At 47.7% G+C, this 19,492-nt stretch overlaps 1 protein-coding gene across 1 annotated transcript in view; it reads right to left on the bottom strand.

Annotated features, from left to right (window-relative positions):
- LOC132217261 (T-cell-interacting, activating receptor on myeloid cells protein 1-like) overlaps nucleotides 1–19,492 on the bottom strand; it is a 24,984-nt gene extending 5,492 nt beyond the window's left edge. The window contains exons 1-2 of the mRNA XM_059667354.1: nucleotides 19,271–19,492; nucleotides 12,474–12,506 (exon numbers count right to left, since the gene is read on the bottom strand). Of these exons, the coding sequence (XP_059523337.1) occupies nucleotides 12,474–12,506; nucleotides 19,271–19,304 (67 nt within the window). The 5' untranslated portion in view covers nucleotides 19,305–19,492. The remainder of the gene's footprint in view (nucleotides 1–12,473; nucleotides 12,507–19,270) is intronic.

Here is a 19,492-nt window from a genome sequence, read left to right as displayed (position 1 = left end):
AGGCACCAGGCTTTCTCCACAAGCACATGGATACAGCAAGAAAATTAAATCTGTGGTATGAAAAAGGCAAGGGAGTGCCTGTGCCAAACACTGGAAGGAAAGGTCCCGTCAGGGTGACCACAGAAAATGGACGAAGGAAAAGCGCAGAGAGAGCAGACGCCTGTGGACACCTGAACGCGCTCAGACGCTGCATCTGGAGAGAGAGCCTGTGTCCCGAGCATCACAGTCCTGGGAGCCTGGACCTTGTCCCCTGCCCAGCTCTGTAGAGGGGGTGGGGCCCACAGAACAGAGCCTCTCCCAGGGATCGGGCTGTGCTGGGCGGGCAGTATAGCACCACCTTAGATGTTAGCACAGCTGCACAGATGGGGGAGACCAGTGCCAAACAGCAGCCTGTGTGAACGCACACGGCAAACTGAGCAACTGTGGATGTGAGATTGAGATCTCTATGGGAGCGAGTCCGACTGTGAGGGCTCCTGAAGTTCTTGGCTGATGGGAGATCAGGGCAGAGAAAAGGACTGGGGTGTGTCCAGCTTAACCTGTAAATTAAGCTGAGATGATAAGAAGTATGATCATAAAGCCTCATGAAGCAATTTTAAGTGCAGAGCCCAATCCTCTTGGTGTGACATCCTCTGGCTGAGTCTCAAGCAAGATTCTACAACATTGAGACGCTCCTCAGTTCCCGCCTCTTCAACACCAGCCCCTCTCACCCTCCCAAAGTCACTGCTGGGGGAAGGGGGAGCCTGTAATTGGAGGTGTCGGGAGTGGGGTGCCCTCTGATGCCTGAGGCTTTGCCCAGCATGGTTGGAGGAACATGGCTGTGGAGATACAGACTTTGAGCCACCCTTTCTTAAACTTGCCCAGCCACAGACAATCTCCTCTCATCTCAGCTTTGCACATCACCCACCCAGAGATAAGAGGAGACCCTTCTCAGAAGACCTGATAAAGGGACATAGTTCTCTGAGGGACAAAAGAAGGGAGGGACATACTTTCTCACTTGTAGATGATGGGGAGTTCTCTGGGGGGAGGGGGGCAGGGGGAGACAGGGAATTTCCAATAGAAATAGCACCTGAGCCAAAGGGAGGAGACAGGAGGGTAAAAGGGTTCATTCCCGTGGAAATAAGGAGACTTAATATACATACAAGGCCTCTGATCATAAAGATAGCGCTGCAGATGTAGTAATTCTCCTCTGTACAAATAAGGGTGTCAGCCCACTCCACATCCTGTATGTCAAATGCAGTTTAAGCCACTGTGTGCAGGAGGGAGGCTCCAAACGTGAGCTGGGTTCTCTCACCTCCTGGAAACAACCAGAAGGCCTCGGGATGGAACCCTGCACTTTCTTCAGATGAGGTTCTCACATCAAGAAAGCCCTAAGGGCTCTCCCAGAGTCTAGTGATCAGTCAAATGTCAGAATCAGGTCACAGTGACCACATCCAAGCCAGGACCTGCACACTGTACTTGTGTGAGCAACCTGGGTTTCCTGTCACAGAGACACCCTGAGATGCACCCAGCTCCACACCCGAGGACGTTAATAAAGAGCGTTATTGAGATACAGTTCACACACCATAGAATCTCCATTGACAGTGCATGTTTCAGTGGCTTTTCTGTATTCCCCGATGTGTCAAACTTCACATCAACTTTAAAACATGTTCAGGGCCTCACGATGACATCCCATGCCCACAGGCCATCGCTCCCCTCTTCTCCTGCCTCCCCCACCCCTGCCCCAAACAACCACCAATGCACCTTCTGTCTCCATAGATTTCTGGACGGAAATCACACGGGGTGATCTTTGTGATTGGCTGTTCACTTAGCAGGGTGACCCGGGCTCCTGTCGTGCCCTTAGAATTCCCCCAGCCCAGCACCTGTTCACTCAGCCCAAGGACATGGCGGTTCTGAAGACCCCATACCTGCTTCCCTTTAAGTTCTGTGAAAACCGAGAGAAACAGTAAAGCTTAGGGGGAAGACAGGCCTGGACTTGCATTTGAGTTTTCTGCTCACTGTCTGCAGGACACCCCCTCTGTCTCCAGGTCCTCACTTACCCCTGTGGACAGTTCCCATCCCACAGGACTGTCTGAAAGGATCTGAGAGGTGTTTCCCGCAGTGTGGACTGCGGAGCACAGGCGCTCTGTGGGATGCTGTCAGCTGAGCCAGTGGCAGTATCCACAGCCCTGGTCATGGCATCACACACTCGGCTCCCGTTCAGATCACACTAAGCCAGTGGTTCTCAACCTTGTGAACCTTTAAATACTCTTCCTCATGTTGTGACCCAACCATAAAATTATTTTCGTTGCTACTTCATAACTGTAATGTTGCTACTGTTGTGAATCATAATGTAAAAATCTGATATGCAGGATGGTCTTAGGTGACCCCTGTGAAAGGGTTGTTGGACCGCCAAAGGAGGTGCGACCCACAGGTTGAGAACCACTGCACTAAGCCATTTTTTTGTTGTTAATCCTCACGTGAGGATATTTTTTCCATTGCTTTTCAGAGACAGTGAGAGGCAGGGAGAGAATGAGACAGACAAACATCTATGTGAGAGGCACATTGACGGGTTGCCTCCCACGTGCACCCCAACTGGAGGGCAGGAAGCTAACCTGCAACCCAGGCACCTGCCTTTGACAAAGAACCGAACTACAGCTCTTTGGTGCTCAGGCCGATGCTCTAACCACTGAGCAAACACCCACCAGGGCTACGCCCCTTTGTTCAAATCAAGGAGAAAAGTTAATGTATGGAATCACACTTCTGACACTGCCTAAAAAAGAGAGTGTTCCTCCATGGAATCAAACTTGAAAATGAACAGCAAAGACTAGAATTCTTAACATTTTCCACCTCCATTTTATTGTTTTTTATAGTAACCTTTTTTTTTTTTTTTTGGTAGGTGACTACATTATTAGTTACAGTCTTGCTACATTATTTCAAATAAATACATTCATTTGATTTGAAGAAAAAGAATTGACACAGGGCCAATAAATTATTCATTACATGATGGTGGTGCAGGCATAGAGCACCATCATGACTGTGGAATACACATATTCCTGTACTGAGAAACACTTGATACGTAAGTGGCCATAAAGCCTGCAGCATGGGTCCGGACATGTGTGAAGCAATCAATGAATAGGAGGCAGTGTTATCTCTGTTGTACTCCTCACATCTCTCAGTCAATCCACCCTTATCTCGAATCCCAATATATCATCCTAAGAAACTTACCAAATAAGAGGAGAGAAAGGAATTCAGCCACCATACTGAGCCTGCCGCTGGATTCAAGGACTGTTTCAGTTACAACCCCAGGAGGAAGGACAGCGAGATGGGGGTGGTGGCATCTTTGTTCCAGCCCATTTCTTCCTTCCCCTCATGTGACCCTACAGGTTTGATGTCACAACCACATTCATTACTTTTTATTGTTAATCCTCACTGAAGAATAGTTTTGCCTTGGTTTTTAGAGAGAGTGGAAGGAAAGGGGAGGGGAAGAGAGAAGAGAGAGAAACATCAGTGTAGAGAGACTCATTGATTGTTTGCCTCCTGCACAGGCTCTGACCGAGGCCATGGATCAAACCTGCAAAGCAGGTACCTGCCCTTGACCGGGAATCAAACCTGTGAGCCTTCGGTGTACAGACTGATGCCTTTATTACTGAAATGAAATCACATTCTTTTTTTAAAATATATTTTTTTATTGATTTCAGACAGGAAGGGAAAGGGGGAGAGAGAGAGAAACATCAATAATAAGGGAGAATCATTGATTGGGTGCCCCTGCACGCCCTTTACTGAGGATCGAGCCCACATCTTGGGCATGTGTCCTTGACCTGAATTGAACCCAGGACCCTTCAGTCCACAGGCTAATGCTCTATCCACTGAGCCAAACCAGATAGGGCTGAAACCACATTCTTAAAATGACACCAGGCATTGTCACATGGAACATTCTGAAAATGACAATATGTTGGAGATAGAGAAGAAATCATTGGTTGCCAGGTTGAAGAATGGTGTTAGGAAGAGAGGTGGGTGTGATTGTAAAGACATAGCATGAGGGTTAGCTTCATGGTGGTGGACTAGATCAGTCTGTGGACTGTGTTGGTGGCCACATGAATCTGAACATAAGATAAAAAGAGAGAGAACTATGCCCACACATTGTATTCATGTCAGCTTCTTCCTTTTTTATTATAATGGGTGAGTAATGGAACCATTGGAGGAAACCAAGTGAAGAAGTCTGCTATTTTTGTAACTTCCTGTGCATTTAGAATTATTTCCCAATAGACACATTTAAATTGGATATGTGTGAAGAGGAAAAACACAACCTAAATGAACACGCACAGTCACCCATTGGGGAGTGGGAGCATCGCTAAAGCTGTTCCAGGTGAGAACAAGGTGGAGACTGAGCGAGACGTGTTTGTAGACTGAGAAACCGCTGTCTCTTCAATGGACCCCACCCGTCCTGTCTGTAAATCGACTTCTGTTTATTTTATGGCACTTGACCAGATAGCAGCCAAAGGGTTTATTCTCAGCACAAGGCATGAGTTTTAGTTATTGAGTGGGAGAAACAGAAAACTTCTCCTGCTGCCTGAGGTTACCGAGAGCCCCACAGTGAGAAGTTCAGCAACAGGTACACAGTCCGAGTCCCAGTCATCCCCAGCACCCTGAGAAGTGCAGTGGGCAGAACCCCCCCTCCCGCCCCCCCCCCCCCCCACACACACCTCATCGTACACACAGTGCAGCAGCCATGAGAGGAGGGACTCGGCTGTAATGAGGGTGAGAGAGGAGCTGACTCCTCCATGATCTGATGGGCCCAACACAGTGAAGGGAGCAGGGGAAGCACATAACTTCTGTCTCAGAGAATCACTTTTATTATCATCAGAATGTGATTTTCTTAGCCTATCTATGGAGTCATGAGAGAGGAGATAATAGTTCTAATATAAGAGGGAGCATTTATGAAAAAGAACAAGATATCAAACAAGAAACAACAGATCCTGAAAATGAAAATATACTCAATGACTTTTTACACCAGCACCAGGAATACTGGGGACAACTCAAGAGCAAATTGACACTATAATATAGACTGGAATTCTCCTGAATTAGGTAAAATTATGAGAATATATGAAATAAAATTCAAAAGACGTGATACATACAGTAGTTTCAACATTTGACCAACTGCTGGTAAGAGCAGAAGATAGAGTAGAAGGGAAACACTAATAAATACTATATAGGAACCCATCTTTCCCTGTTTTTAAGGAAGAGCAGTTCCCACACATGAAACTACTTGCTACCCGGTCAGATGCTGAAGTTTTAATTATTTGTCAAGTCCTCCAAAATGTGTTAGGTGAGTCCGCTCAGTCCTGCCGTCAGGCCCGGTGAAGCGCACAGGAAGCAGGAAGCCAGCGTCCTGTCCTGGGCTGGCTGGGAATGTAGGTTTCCAGCTGTAAAGACTCAGCAGGTCCTGCTGGACCAGGTACTCATCATCTCCCCGTCCCACTCCGGGGCAGCTGGCGGACCTGTGGGTAGAGGAGGTGGGGCCTGGGATCCAGGGGGAACCAGAAGGAAGAATATGGATCCTCACAGCCTCCAAACACAGGTTCTCAGCCAGGAAGAACCACCCCTCTCCCAGCCTCTCCATACAGGGAGGTTTCAGTAGGAATTGTGGGTAGTACCTGCTGCTCTGCTTCTTCCACAATGATTGGCACTTTAATTGCTGTTTGAAAGGAAAGGAAAAGAGATATTAAATGTCCTTACAATGAACAGAACGGTCACACGGGATGAGGAAAATTCCATCTGCGCCATAATGCGCAACATAAATCGCAACGGGTGGGTTTGGGGGGGACCCTCCTATCACTCCCACAGCCCATGGCAGAGGGAAGTGCTCAGTGTTTTACCTGGGCCACCTGGAGACCTCCTCTGGCTCCACCAGGCTTCCACCAGGAAAGCCACCATAAGAACCGTAATTAAGGCAGACAGTCCCAGTCGGATGAGGTTACCCGAGGTGTAATCTGTTGGTGTGGCACCAGGGGAGAAGAGGATCCCCACTGATGTCCCTGCTTCTCAATGGTTCTAGCAGAGGTGACCTTCACGGGCCCGCATGTGCGTCCTGGGCAGTGCTCAGCTGTACTGCATTACAGTTCCAATCACTGGGAACCAAATGGGGAGTGTTAGGAGAGCTGTAGCAGTGCTTCATCTCTTTTATATTTTCTCTGCCTTCCCTCTCTTCCTTCATTTATTTGCTTTCATCTCATTCCCACCTCCCTGCATTTCCTTTCCCCTCCTCCCTCCTTTTGTTAGGAATTTGTGTGCAAGCAGCACAGAGAATCAGAGTTGCCTGTCAGCACTGAAATTCAGCAGCTGCGTCAGCACCAGTCCTCACAGCACAAAACTTCCACCAGCAGCAAGCTCAGTGAACTTAGTAGCTAAGCATCATGACGTCATGTGTTTAGCTGCAGTCACAAATGGCGCTATCTTGTCATTGGTCCTCCTTCCTGAAGAGAAGTCTGCATTTATATCCCCCATCCCACTCATCCCAACTCGTGCAAAGGTGATCTCTAAACCCATCACCGACAATGTTCCCTGAGGCAGGATCCATGGGGCGAAATGGGTAACGACCCTGCTTCCCAGGAACCGGGGAGCTCTGGGCACCTCTCAGGGCTGGCCCTACAGACCTCGATCTAATTATAAGACATTCACCGACCACTTTAGAAGATTCATCAGCAGAAAATACAGCATACAGAGCTAGCACACAGTGTGCCATAGCAGGAAAGAAGGTAACCAGAGATAATTCTGCCAAAAGTATCATGAGATTAAACAAAAGAAAGAAAGACATTGCCTCCATCACCATCAAGCAGGAGGCTGTGGAACGCCACATTCTGAGAACAAAGGAGAGTCTTGGTAATACTCTCGCTAAAACCAACCAAAATGTTAAGAGATGCAGAGAATGGTAGAAGGAATGGTGGTGATGCAGGACTGATAAAGTTGAAGAACAGCATGAGAAATTAAGAATTCAGAATAAAGAAGGGCAAAGGAGTGAAAATTAGGAGGTGAGAAGCAGAAGATGACAGATCTTATGGGCTATTTATATATTTTTATAAGTTCTCTTTTAAAAACATTTTTATTTCAGAGAAAGAGAGAGAGAGGGAGGGAGAGAGATAGAAACATCAGTGGTGAGAGAGAATCATTGATTGGCTGCCTCCTATACGCCTCCCACTGGGAATTGAGCTCACAGCCTTGGGCTTGTGCCCCTGACTGGAATCGAACCCGGGACCCTTCAATCGCAGGCGGACGTTCTATCCAGTGAGCCAAATCAGCTTAAAAGAGAAAAAAGTTCTCTTTTTTAAAAACATATTTTTTATTGATTTCAGTGTGGAAGAGAGAGGGAGAGAGAGGTGGCAACATCAGTGATGAGAGAGAATCATCACTCAGCCAACTCCCGCACACCCCCAATAGGGATTGAGCCCACAACCTAGGCATCTGGCCGGACTGGGAATTGAAGTTCACAAAATCTTGCAGAAACCTTACCTGTCACCGAGATCGTGAGCTCATCACTGGGCCTTGAGGCGGAGAAAGGAGCCCTTGGTTGGTAGTACACACAGCTGTAGGCCCCAGTGTCACTGACGGTCACACTTGGAAGGGAGAATTCTGTCTCCATTCCTACTGCCCTCTGGAGCTGTATGGGTGTTGAGGTTCCCTTCTTCAGTAGAGCAAACATGTGAGGTTGTATCACAGGCCTGGGCTTCTGGCACTGCAGAATCACGTTTTCTCCTGCAGTCACCTTGCACCCTGGGCGGGCGTGGAGGGAAGGTTTAGGTAATTCTCCTGTAAGAGAGGGAAGCTCAGAAGTCATGGGAAGATGCTTTGGGTCCCCGCTCAGGCTTGTTGTCCTGGCAGGTTCCCAGGGAACGTGGGAAGTGACAGACACCTGGCCTCACCCTGTTTCTGCTCTGACTCCAGGAAGGAGATGTGCCTCCTACAAGCCCTGGATGAAGGCAGGTCCCCAGCTCTGTTCCTGTCCTTCTCCATCTCACCTCCCCATCTACTAGGTCTGTGGTCGGCAAACTGCGGCTCACGAGCCACATGCGGCTCTTTGGCCCCTTGAGTGTGGCTCTTCCACAAAATACCACTTGTGGGCGCACACGTACAGTGCAATTGAAACTTCGTGGCCCATGCGCAGAAGTCGGTTTTCGGCCTGGGCGAGTCTGTTTTGAAGAAGTACTGTTGATATTTGGCTCTGTTGACTAATGAGTTTGCCGACCACTGTACTAGATGTACCGGTTAATAATGGCAGATTTTGTAATTAAAGAAAACACAATAATTTCAAGAGAAACATCAAAAGTCCTTTATTCAAAGTAATGTCCATCGCTAGTAACACATTTCCCCCATCTTTCAGGTAATTTGTGGATACCGTCCCAATAGAACTTTCCTTGTTTTGAAGCAAACCATTCAGAGACCCAATTTTCCACTTCTTCGTACCTTTTGAAGTGCTGCTCAGAAAGTGCATGTGCCATTGATCAGAATAAGCAGTAATCTGAAGGAGCAAGGTCTGGTGAATACCGCGGGTGGGTTCATACTTCCCAGGCAAGATCTTTTAACGTGTCTTTAACTGTTTTTGAAGTGTGTGATCGTGCGTTATCATGAAGCAAAATTACTTTGCCATGTCTTCTGGCCCATTCTGGTCTTTTTGAGATCAAAGCGTGGTTCAAATTGATTATTTGTTGTTGGTAGTGATCAGTATTAACGGTTTCACCTGGTTTTAGAAGCTCATAATACCCCACACCTTCCTGATCCCACCAAACGCAGAGCATTTTCTTTCCGAAGCGATTTTGCCTTGCAGTCGATGTTGATGGTTGACCTGGGTCAACCCATGATTTTGTGCGTTTGGGATTCTCACAATAAATCCACTTTTCATCGCCAGTCACAATTCGATGCAAAAAAGACTTTCTTTCGTGCCGTTGAAGCAACGTTTTACTGATGACTTTTTGGTTTTCCATTTGTCTTTCGTTCAGTTGATGTGGCACCCATTTGCCTTCCTTTAAAATCTTTTCCATTGCTGCCCTAACTGGTTTGGCTCAGTGGATAGAGCGTCAACCTGCGGACTCAAGGGTTCCAGGTTCGATTCCAGTCAAGGGCATGTACCTTGGTTGCGGGCACATCCCCAGTGGGGAGTGTGCAGGAGGCGGCTGATCGATGTTTCTCTCTCATCGATGTTTCTAACTCTCTATCCCTCTCCCTTCCTCTCTGTAAAAAATCAATAAAATGTATTTAGGAAAAAATAAATAAAATCTTTCCCATTGCTTATAAACGATCAGAAATTGTTTGCTGAGCAACGTTTAATCCTTCTGCAAGTTGATTTTTAGTTTGACACGAATCTTCATCCAATAATGCTTGTCATTGTTGGTCTTCAAACTTTTTCGGTTGACCTTGACGTTCTTTGTCTTTCACATCGAAATCATCACTTTTAAAGCGTTTAGACCAGTGTTCACAAGTATCTTGAGATGGAGCATGTTCACCATAAGCTTCCCGAAGCATACGATAACTTTTTCTTCAAAATAAAGTAATGATTTAAAACTTCCCCAAATGCTCTTTTTTTGGCACGAAATTCGACATTTTTAAGCATAAAAATATCTATGATGTTAACACCTTCAGAAAACTTCACATCAAGTTTTGAAGCTTGTTGTCAATACAACAAAATAGCATACACATCAAATCGCATCTATAGGAGAAACCAAGATGGCGGCATAGGTTAACGCCGGAGTTTGCTGCTTTGAACAACTACTTCAAAAGTGAAACTACAACACGGAACGGACATCACCCAGAAACACAGGAACGCTGGCTGAGTGGAAGTCCTACAACTAGGAGGAAAGAGAAACGCATACGGACACTCAGAGGAGGCGCAGTGCTGAAGTCAAATTCTGAGGTGCGGAGTGCGCGGAGCGGGCTGGCGGCGGAGGGCGCGGTTGTTGTTTTCAATCGGGAGGGAGTCGCAGACTCTGAGCTCCAGATACAGGCGAGTCTTTAGGGACCCAGGCTCAAACGGGAGAAGTGGACTGTCTGGCTTCGGTCAGAGCGAGTGCAGCTTTCTCTCCGAGCTTTGCAGCGGGTGCTGGGACTCAGAGAGGCAGAGCCCCTGGGGACAGGACTGAGAGCCGCCATAACTGCTCTCTCCGGCCCACCCTGTTGATCCTGTGCGACCCTCCCCGCCCAAGCCCTGCACAGAGGCATTTGCCAGATAGCCTCAGGCAAAGGCTAGATTAGCACCTCCCTAGAGGACAGAAGTTCTCTCACTGCTGACACAGCTGATTCTCATAGCCACTTGGCCTGGAGGTCAAACCCTCCCTGGAATTAGCTACAACAATCAAGATTTATCTATAAGACTCCAAACAAAGACCACTAGGGGGTGCACCAAGGAAGCATAACAAAATGCGGAGACAAAGAAACAGGACAAAATTGTCAATGGAAGAAATAGAGTTCAGAACCACACTTTTAAGGTCTCTCAAGAACTGTTTAGAAGCTGCCGATAAACTTAATGAGATCTACACGAAAACTAATAAGACCCTCGATCTTATATTGGGGAACCAACTAGAAATTAAGCATACACGGACTGAAATAACGAATATTATACAGACGCCCGACAGCAGACCAGAGGAGCGCAAGAATCAAGTCAATGATTTGAAATGCGAGGAAGCAAAAAACATCCAACTGGAAAAGCAAAATGAAAAAAGAATCCAAAAATGCGAGGATAGTGTAAGGAGCCGCTGGGACAGCTTCAAGCGTACCAACATCAGAATTATAGGGGTGCCAGAAGATGAGAGAGAGCAAGATATTGAAAACCTATTTGAAGAAATAATGACAGAAAACTTCCCCCACCTGGTGAAAGAAATGGACTTACAGGTCCAAGAAGCGCGGAGAACCCCAAACAAAAGGAATCCAAAGAGGACCACACCAAGACACATCATCATTAAAATGCCAAGAGCAAAAGATAAAGAGAGAATCTTAAAAACAGCAAGAGAAAGAAACTCAGTTACCTACAAGGGAATACCCATACGACTGTCAGCTGATTTCTCAACAGAAACTTTGCAGGCCAGAAAGGAGTGGCAAGAAATATTCAAAGTGATGAATACCAAGAACCTACAACCAAGATTACTTTATCCAGCAAAGCTATCATTCAGAATTGAAGGTCAGATAAAGAGCTTCACAGATAAGGAAAAGCTAAAGGAGTTCATCACCACCAAACCAGGATTATATGAAATGCTGAAAGGTATCCTTTAAGAAGAGGAAGAGGAAGAAAAAGGTAAAGATACAAATTATGAACAACAAATATGCATCTATCAACAAGTGAATCTAAGAATCAAGTGAATAAATAATCTGATGAACAGAATGAACTGTTGATTATAATAGAATCAGGGACATAGAAAGGGAATGGACTGACTATTCTTGGGGGGGAAAGGGGTGTGGGAGATGTGGGAAGAGACTGGACAAAAATCGTGCACCTATGGATGAGGACAGTGGGTGGGGAGTGAGGGCGGAGGGTGGGGCGGGAACTGGGAGGAGGGGAGTTATGGGGGGAAAAAAAAAGGAACAAATGTAATAATCTGAACAACAAAGATTTAATCAAAAAAAATCGCATCTATATCAATATATGTGTAACTCCATGTATTGAAGAAATCCGCACTATTAACTGGTACACGTAGTACACTGGAGGTGAGACCCCTGCTCCTCTCTCATTCTCTGGGTCCCCCCTCATCCCTGTCCTAGGGAGATGGTGTGCCATTCTGAGCACCCATCCCCACCTGTCACCAGCAGGAGAAGGACGTCACTGGGCGGTGACCTTACGGTGGGGCTCCCTGTCCTGTAAGATTCACAGACGTGCTCTCCAGCGCTCCTGGTGTGTAGGTGAGGGAGGTGACATTCCACCAGGCCCTCTGGGGAATCGAGATGGCGAGAACTCCAAAGGAGCATTGTTCTTTTTTTTTTCTTTAATTTTATTTTCTTGTTTAAAGTATTACAAATAGTAGTACCTATGTCTCCTTTTTATTCCCCATTGACCTTCGCCCGGCCTCCCCTACCCCCCAGCACATGCCCTTACCCCACCCCCCAGTGTCTTGTGTCCATTGGTTGTGCTTATATGCATGCATATAAGTCCTTCGATTGATCTCTTACCCTTCCCACCACACACACTCTCCAGCCTTCCTGCTGTACTTTGACAGTCTGTTTAATGCTTCTCTGCCTCTGTATCTATTTTTGTTCATTAGGTTATAATGTTCTTTATGATCCATAAATGAGTGAGCAAACTTGACCTCCCAGTCAGGAGTGGAGCATCGCAGTGTCGCATGACTGTTGGCAGGAAGCACCGAGCTGGGCAGGGCACGGAGGGAGGGCCTGGGAAGTGACCCTGGAAGGCAGCGGAGTCCAGGGTGGACTTGGTTTACTCACCTGCTGTTCTGAAGAAAGAGAAGGGGAGGGGGATTTGGAGTGAAGGAGAAGGGAGGCTCTACTTTAGGAACACTCACCGTCTCTTCTTAGGTCTTGGCCAGCACACAGCCCTGCAAAGGAATCGTCCATGAGACAGAAGCTCCTGCATTGAGCCCCTGTCATCTTCTGGTGAGCCTGCATCTTTTAAAAATATATATTTTAAATATATAAGCCGGGTTGCTTGTAATTTTTAAGAGAGTTTATAGAAGATTATGTACTTCATACCAGGGGGGACACAAGATGTCACTGTGAGCAGCTATAAGGCAAGGACTCAGTGCTGTTCACCACATGACCCCCTGTGTTTCACAGCTCCTGGCACATAGTAGGGCCCAACAAATGCACATTGACTACTGATGAGATGCCGCGGTTTAAAGACGTTATAGATATCTTACAAGGGTGTGAAAAGATGCAGGCATGGCTCAATGATTGAGCATCAACCTATGAACCAAGAGATCACAGTTCAATTCCCGGTCAGGGCACATGCTCAGGTTGCAGGCTGGATCCTCATTGGGGGTGTGCAGGAGGTAGCCAATCAACGATTCACCATTGATGTTTCTATCTCTCCCTCTCCCTTCCTCTCTGAAATAAATAAAAATATATTTTAAAAAGTGAATAAAAGAGAACAGAATCTTACCTTCTGTGACAGCAAGCATGGACCTGGAGAGTATTATGCTAAGAGAAATAAGCCAGTCAGAGAAAGACAAATACCACATGATTTCACTTATATGTGGAATCTAATGACCAAAAGAAACGAATGAACAAAATAGAAACAGGCTCATGGATACAGAGGACAGACTGACAGCTGTCAGAGGGAGGGGGATAAAAAAGGTGAAAGGGTTAAGGAAAAATAAGAAAGCGCATCTCATAGACAGGCAGTAGTGTGGTGATTGCCAGAGGGAAGGGGGTGGGAGGCAGCAGGACAAGGTAAAGGGAGGGTGAATGATGAAAGAAGGAGTAAACTCACAATACTATATACAGACGATGTGTTGCAGAATTGGATCCCTGAAACCTATATAGTTTTGTCAACCAACATCAATCCCATTAAATTCAATTTTTTTTTAAAAAGGAAATCGCAGCGGGCAGACCAGACCGCAAAAGCATTGCATCAGAATTGCTTGGAGTAAGACTCGGGCACCAAACTTTCAGAATCCCCCAGATGATGCAGATACTGAGCTGCGATGGAGAACCACTGCTTTCCCTGAACCCAGAAAAACGTTTATTAAGATACTAGAACATTGACACTGACATTCACAGTCAGTCGGCTTAGAGAGAAACTTCCTAATGAAGGTGATTATGGACATCTCTGACCAGCCACAGCCTTCTTGCTCAGTGGGGTCGGCACAGGTTTTCCTGATGCTAAAATACCTTTAAAATTAACATCAAGCCTGTTTAGGAACATTGTTATAAGAAAGGTTGATTTAAGTCAACGGATGTTGGTTAGGCCTGTGTTTCTAAGAGATTTCCTCTTTTTACCCTGTGTGGGCCAAACAGTTTTGTGTCTTAGTAGCGAAAAGGGGGAAGTTGCCAGGCCTTTGTGATAAAATTGCAGGAGCCAATTTTAGCATGAGCAGTGGTTAGAGCTTCGGCCCAGGCACTGAAGGGTCGCTGGTGCAATTTTCAGTCAAGGGCACATACCTTGGTTGCAGGTTCAATCCCCAGTGCTGGTCAGGACATGTGTGGGAGGCAACCAATCGCTGTTTCTCCCGCTCTTCCTTCCCTCCCTCCCTTCCACTCTCTCTAAAAATCAATGGGAAAAATACCCTTGGGTGAGGATTAAATATATATACTAGAGGCCAGGTGCACAGGATTCATGCACTGGTGGGGGGCATGGCCTGTGGGGATCGGCCTGCTGTGGGAGCGCCTCTCATCCTGGTCAGCCAAGTGGCTGTGGACCCGCCCTCTGAGCGGCTGATCCCTGGTCCAGCATCTTCCGTGGAGCTGGAGCACTCACCTCTCCAGGGGACCCAGTCAGGGCCAGGCCCAGGGACAACAACACTGAGAGGCGGCAGAGTAGGCCTCAGTCCTACAGCAGCCACGAACCCACCTCCCAGCCTCCGGGGTCAGCTCTGTGAGCCCGGCTGCCGCGCTCCTGCGCAGCCTGCAGGCATCTGGAGGAGGCGGCAGGGAGTGAGGAGGTGACAGTTGCAGCCCGGGTTCCTTCCTGTCAGCCCTGGGGTTTTGCAGTGGGAGCAACTGCTCATCCCTGTCAGCTAAGCGGTGCTCCCACTGTGGTAGCACACTGACCACCAAGGGAGCAGCTCCTCTGCATTGAGCATCTGCCCCCTGGTGGTCAGTGCACGTCATAGCAACTGGTCAACTGGTCATTCTGGTCGTTCTGCCGTTCAGCCACTGGGCTTTTATTATATAGGATATATATATCCCTGGAACATATATATGTTAATGTTTCTCTCTCAAGTTGATATTTCACCCTCTCCTTTTCCCTTTCTCTCAGCCCTAGCTGGTTTGGCTCAGTGGATAGAGCATCAGCCTGCGGACTGAAGGGTCCCGGGTTCAATTCTAGCCAAGGGTTCATACCCAGGTTGTGGGCTCGATCCCCCGTGGGGGGTGTGAGGAGGCAGGTGATCAATGATTCTCTCTCATCATTGATGTTTCTATATCTCTCTCCCTCTCCCTTCAACCCCAAAATCAATAAATACATATTTTTTAAAAATTAAAATTAATAAAAACATATTTGAAAACATCATGCACATGAAATTAGCCAGACACAAAAAGACAAATATTGTATGATTACACTTATACAAAGTACCTAGGACAGGCAAAGTCATAGAGACAAAAAGTAGAACAGAGGTTACCAGAGGATGGGGGGAAAGGGAAAATGGGTTCTTGGATAATGGGTACAGAGCCGATGTTTGATACGATGAGAGTTTTGGGTGATGATGGTTGTACAACATTCTGAATGTATTTATACATTTAAAATTTTATTTATTGATTGGTTGTTGACAGAGAGAGGAAGGGAGAGAGAAAAACATCTATCTGTCCTTCTACTTATTTATGCATTCATTGGTTGATTCTTTTTAAAAAATATATTGTTACTGATTTCAGAGAGAAGAAAGGAGAGGGAGAGAGAAACATCAATGATGACAGAGAGTCATTGATAGGCCACCTCCTGCATGCCCCCACACCGGGCATTGAGCCTGTAATACGGGCACATGCCCTGACCAGGAATCGAATCCTGACCTCGTGGTTCATGGGTCAACGCTCAACCACTGATCAACACCAACCAGGCCCGTGGTCGATTCTGGTATGTGCCCTGACCAGGAATCAAACCCACAACTTTGTGTTTCCGGACAACAACCAACCAGTGAATGCATAAGTTAGTGGAACAACAGGTTGATGTCTCTCTCTCTCTCTCCTCTCTCAAAATCCATTGTAAAAATATCTGAATGTATTTAATGCCATTGAACCATACACTCACAAATAGTTAAAAGGATAAATATTATTTACATATATCTTACCACAGTTTAAAAAAAAAAAGGAGCATAATACAAGTGTTTACAGTATTGAAAGAAATTTTTTTTTTTTATTGTCAGGGAATCCACAGAGAATGGGAAAAGGTAGAGTTGAGAGACACCTGTGAGCACCTGAACTCACTAGAAGCTGCACTCGGGAGGCAGCATGACCCCGACTCTGGGACTCTGGCGTGAGAGCCTGGTCTCTGAGCGTCAAAGCCCTGGGAGCCGGGCCTTTGGCCTTTGTCCTGCCTTGCCAAGAGGAGGTGGAGCCCACGGCACTGATCTCTCCTTTCTAACGGACCATGCGGCAGGCAGGGAGGTGCTACTTCTGCTCCAGATCTGCGTAGCAGGTCAGAGACCAGCGGCAAAGACCAGCTTCCTGTCGTGACAGAAAGCAAAGAGGATGGCGAGAACTCAGACTTCCTGCAAGAGGGCTCAAGTCTCGGGGACTCGGAGAGCCTGCAGGCTGAACGAGCTGCCCAGAGAGGGTGGCAGTCCCACCTGACTCTCAGTGAAGGAAAATAAATTCTGGGCGTCATGGAACAACTCAGGAGGGAATTGTGGTTATGACTCTCTCAAGTCAGGACGTGCCCTCTCTTGACCCATGGCACATTCTGGAGCTTTTGCAGTGCTGGCCCCTCCTCCAGCAACCTCCTCCTGCCCTCCTCAAGACCCCCAGGGCCCAAGCACCTTAAGCTACCCTGTCCGTGGTCTCCTGTGCCCTGCTAATCCGAAGGAGGTTGACCGCTTTGTTGAGCTTGATAGATCGTGGTCAGTCATGTGACGTTTGTCCAACACTCCCAGGACATCCCATGTGATCTCACTTCTTTCCTCAGGACGTACCCAAGGAACAGCCAGGAACCTGCTCAGAGGCCTCATTGCTTGGAGGGAGCAACAGGAGACTCACTATCTCTCAACGACAAAATGAGGAGAAAAGTGAACCTTCTCATTGAAGGGAGGAAGCTAATGAAGAGCCAAAAGTTGGAAAAGACCCAGGTGCCCATCAACCAATGGATGGATAAACAAAACGTGGTCTATGCATAAAGGGAATGTATAGACACCAAATGGAATATTACTCAGCCATGAAAAGGAACGAGATTTTTTTCATCCAGGGAAGATTTCTGGAAGGAATTGCTAGTGGAATCAGCTCCTGACCAAGTAAACATTAAAAGTACCATTTCTCGAGCGTGGGCCGCGTGCCTCAGTATGTGTCACACATGCTGGAGCCTCACTGTGAAGCTGACCCTGAAAGATGGGGAAACGCTTCGATATTGACATGTTTCCCAAGGCCCCCGGGTGTGTGTGCAGGGGCTGAGTCTCCAGGCACGTGCTTCGGTCACTGCCTCCCCGCCAGACAAGCCTCTGACGTAGGGGATGCTCTGGAGCAGCCCACGGGCTTGGGATCTGAAAATTGTGGCAACGGGAGAAAGCCAAGTGCAAAGGACCACGCCAGGGCAAGTTCTCCCCTCCTGATTTTTTTAAAATTGATTTCAGTGAGGAAGGGAGAGGGAGAGAGAGAAAAAAAACATCAATGATGAGAGAATTATTGGTCGGCTGCCTCCTGCACGCCCCCTACTGGGGACCAAGCCCGCAACCTAGTCATGTGCCCTTGACCGAAATCGAACCCAGGACCCTTCAGTCCTCAGGCTGATGCTCTATCCACTGAGCCACACCAGCTAGGGCCTCTGCTGATTTTTGTGGCTACCAAGCTCTGTTGGTTTCTGGAAATTCTCATTTGAGCTACATCCTAGCTCCATAGCTGGGGGCATCATCTTTCCCTCCTCAGGCTTTTTCCAGCCCCAAGTCCTTGCACACACTCCCAGGATGCGTCTGTACCAAGGACCCTTGTGTGTGTGTTTCTTTTAAGGTAACACCGTGACTGGGAGGAAAGGTTTGGGGCGCGAGGCAGCTCTGGGTGGAAATTCCGCTTCCCTGCATCCCGTGTGTGCGTGCCGATTCAGTGTGCACCCTCCCCCTGGATGCTCCACCTGTGGGAGTGGACCTCACTCCCTCTCGCAGGGTTTTTGTGGTGTTGTCGGGCCACAGCGGTGTTTCCCAGACGTGGAGCGCAGCCATCGCTGTCGTGTGCTGGTTCCGGGGGAGGGGAGGAGGCTGAGAGCACGCGCGATTTGATCCGATGTCACGTGGCTGACCACCGACCAGGGCCTTCGATTTTATCAACAGGAAAGTCTGCAAAACTAGCCTCCAATGCCCCTCCATCATGGCTAACCGCCCTTACCCCGGAGAGACAGCGGGTTTCAGGCCAGGCGTGACAAGCGGCAGCCTGTCGTTGAAACAGTGTTGCCTTGGCCAGTATTTCTCAATGGTTGGAACCTCCGCCTACACACCGAAGGATCGAGGGTTCAGTTCCCAGTCGAGGGCACGTACCTGGGATGCAGGTGTGATTCCCCAGCCCCTGCCGTGGGGCACATGAAGGAGGCAGCCATCTGTGTGTTTCTCTCACATCCATGTTCCTCTCGTTCTCCTTCTCTCCCTCCCTCCTTTCCATCCTAAAAATCAATGGAGCCCTGACCGGTGTGGCTCAGTGGATAGAGCGTCGGCCTGCGGACTGAAGGGTCCCGGGTTCGATTCCGGTCAAGGGCATGTATCTTGGTTGCGGGCACATCCCCAGTAGGGGGTGTGCAGGAGGCGGCTGATCAATGTTTCTTTCTCATCGATGTTTCTAACTCTTTATCCCTCTCCCTTCCTCTCTGTAAAATATCAATAAAATATATTTTTTAAAAATATGTATTATAACATTGTTTCCTTCTCATTGTATTGACTTCATAATTACCTTCTATTTGACACCAGGTTTTTATTCGTGCTATTGATATAAAGTTTCTATCTTAAACACTTATTTAAGCAAAATATCTGAATCGATAAGAAAACCATGAGACATTCAGCAAAAATCATAAAGTTGGAGCAAGACTCATTGCGATTTGGAAAACACAAGTTTAGAGGTAGTGTGTATCTTGGCAAGATTTTTAAAAAATATATGTTTATTGATTTCAGAGAGGGAGAGAGATAGAAACATCAATGATGAGAGAAAATCATTGGTCAGCTGTCTCCTGCACGCCCCCAACTGGGGATCCAGTCTGCAACCCGGGCATGTGCCCTTGACCGGAATCGAACCTGGGACCCTTCAGTCCACAGGCCAGCGCTCTATCCATTGAGCCAAACCGGCTAGGGCTTGGCAAGATTTTTAATACATCACATGCACTCAGTAAACCACAGTTGATGTTATCATTTCTCTCTCCGCCCCCGATTCAAACCTCTCACCAATTATATTATTCTCTACGGCCCCATGCACCACACCGCCCCGCCCCGCCCCGCCCCGCCCCGCCCCGCCCCGCCCGACTCACTGAGACAGAGGAGAGGAAGCAGTGTATGGATCATAGTGTCACGTCAGCCTGTCCTGGAGTCCTGCACCAGCGCCGTCCGCAGCAGCGCGAAAAGCTGGGGTGGTCACAGCTCCCCCCTGACGGCGGAGTGTGGGCAATGATGACTTCTCTCTGACTTCTCACTTCCCTCCTCCACAGCCAGTTTCTGGAAGCGTGTTGTGCCATCGATTGCAACATGTTCCT

Source organism: Myotis daubentonii, chromosome 15, assembly GCF_963259705.1.
Source record: "Myotis daubentonii chromosome 15, mMyoDau2.1, whole genome shotgun sequence".
Classification (NCBI taxonomy): Eukaryota; Metazoa; Chordata; class Mammalia; order Chiroptera; family Vespertilionidae; genus Myotis; species Myotis daubentonii.
Note: the sequence above shows the minus strand (reverse complement) of the source record. Positions and strands in the feature narration are given on the sequence as shown.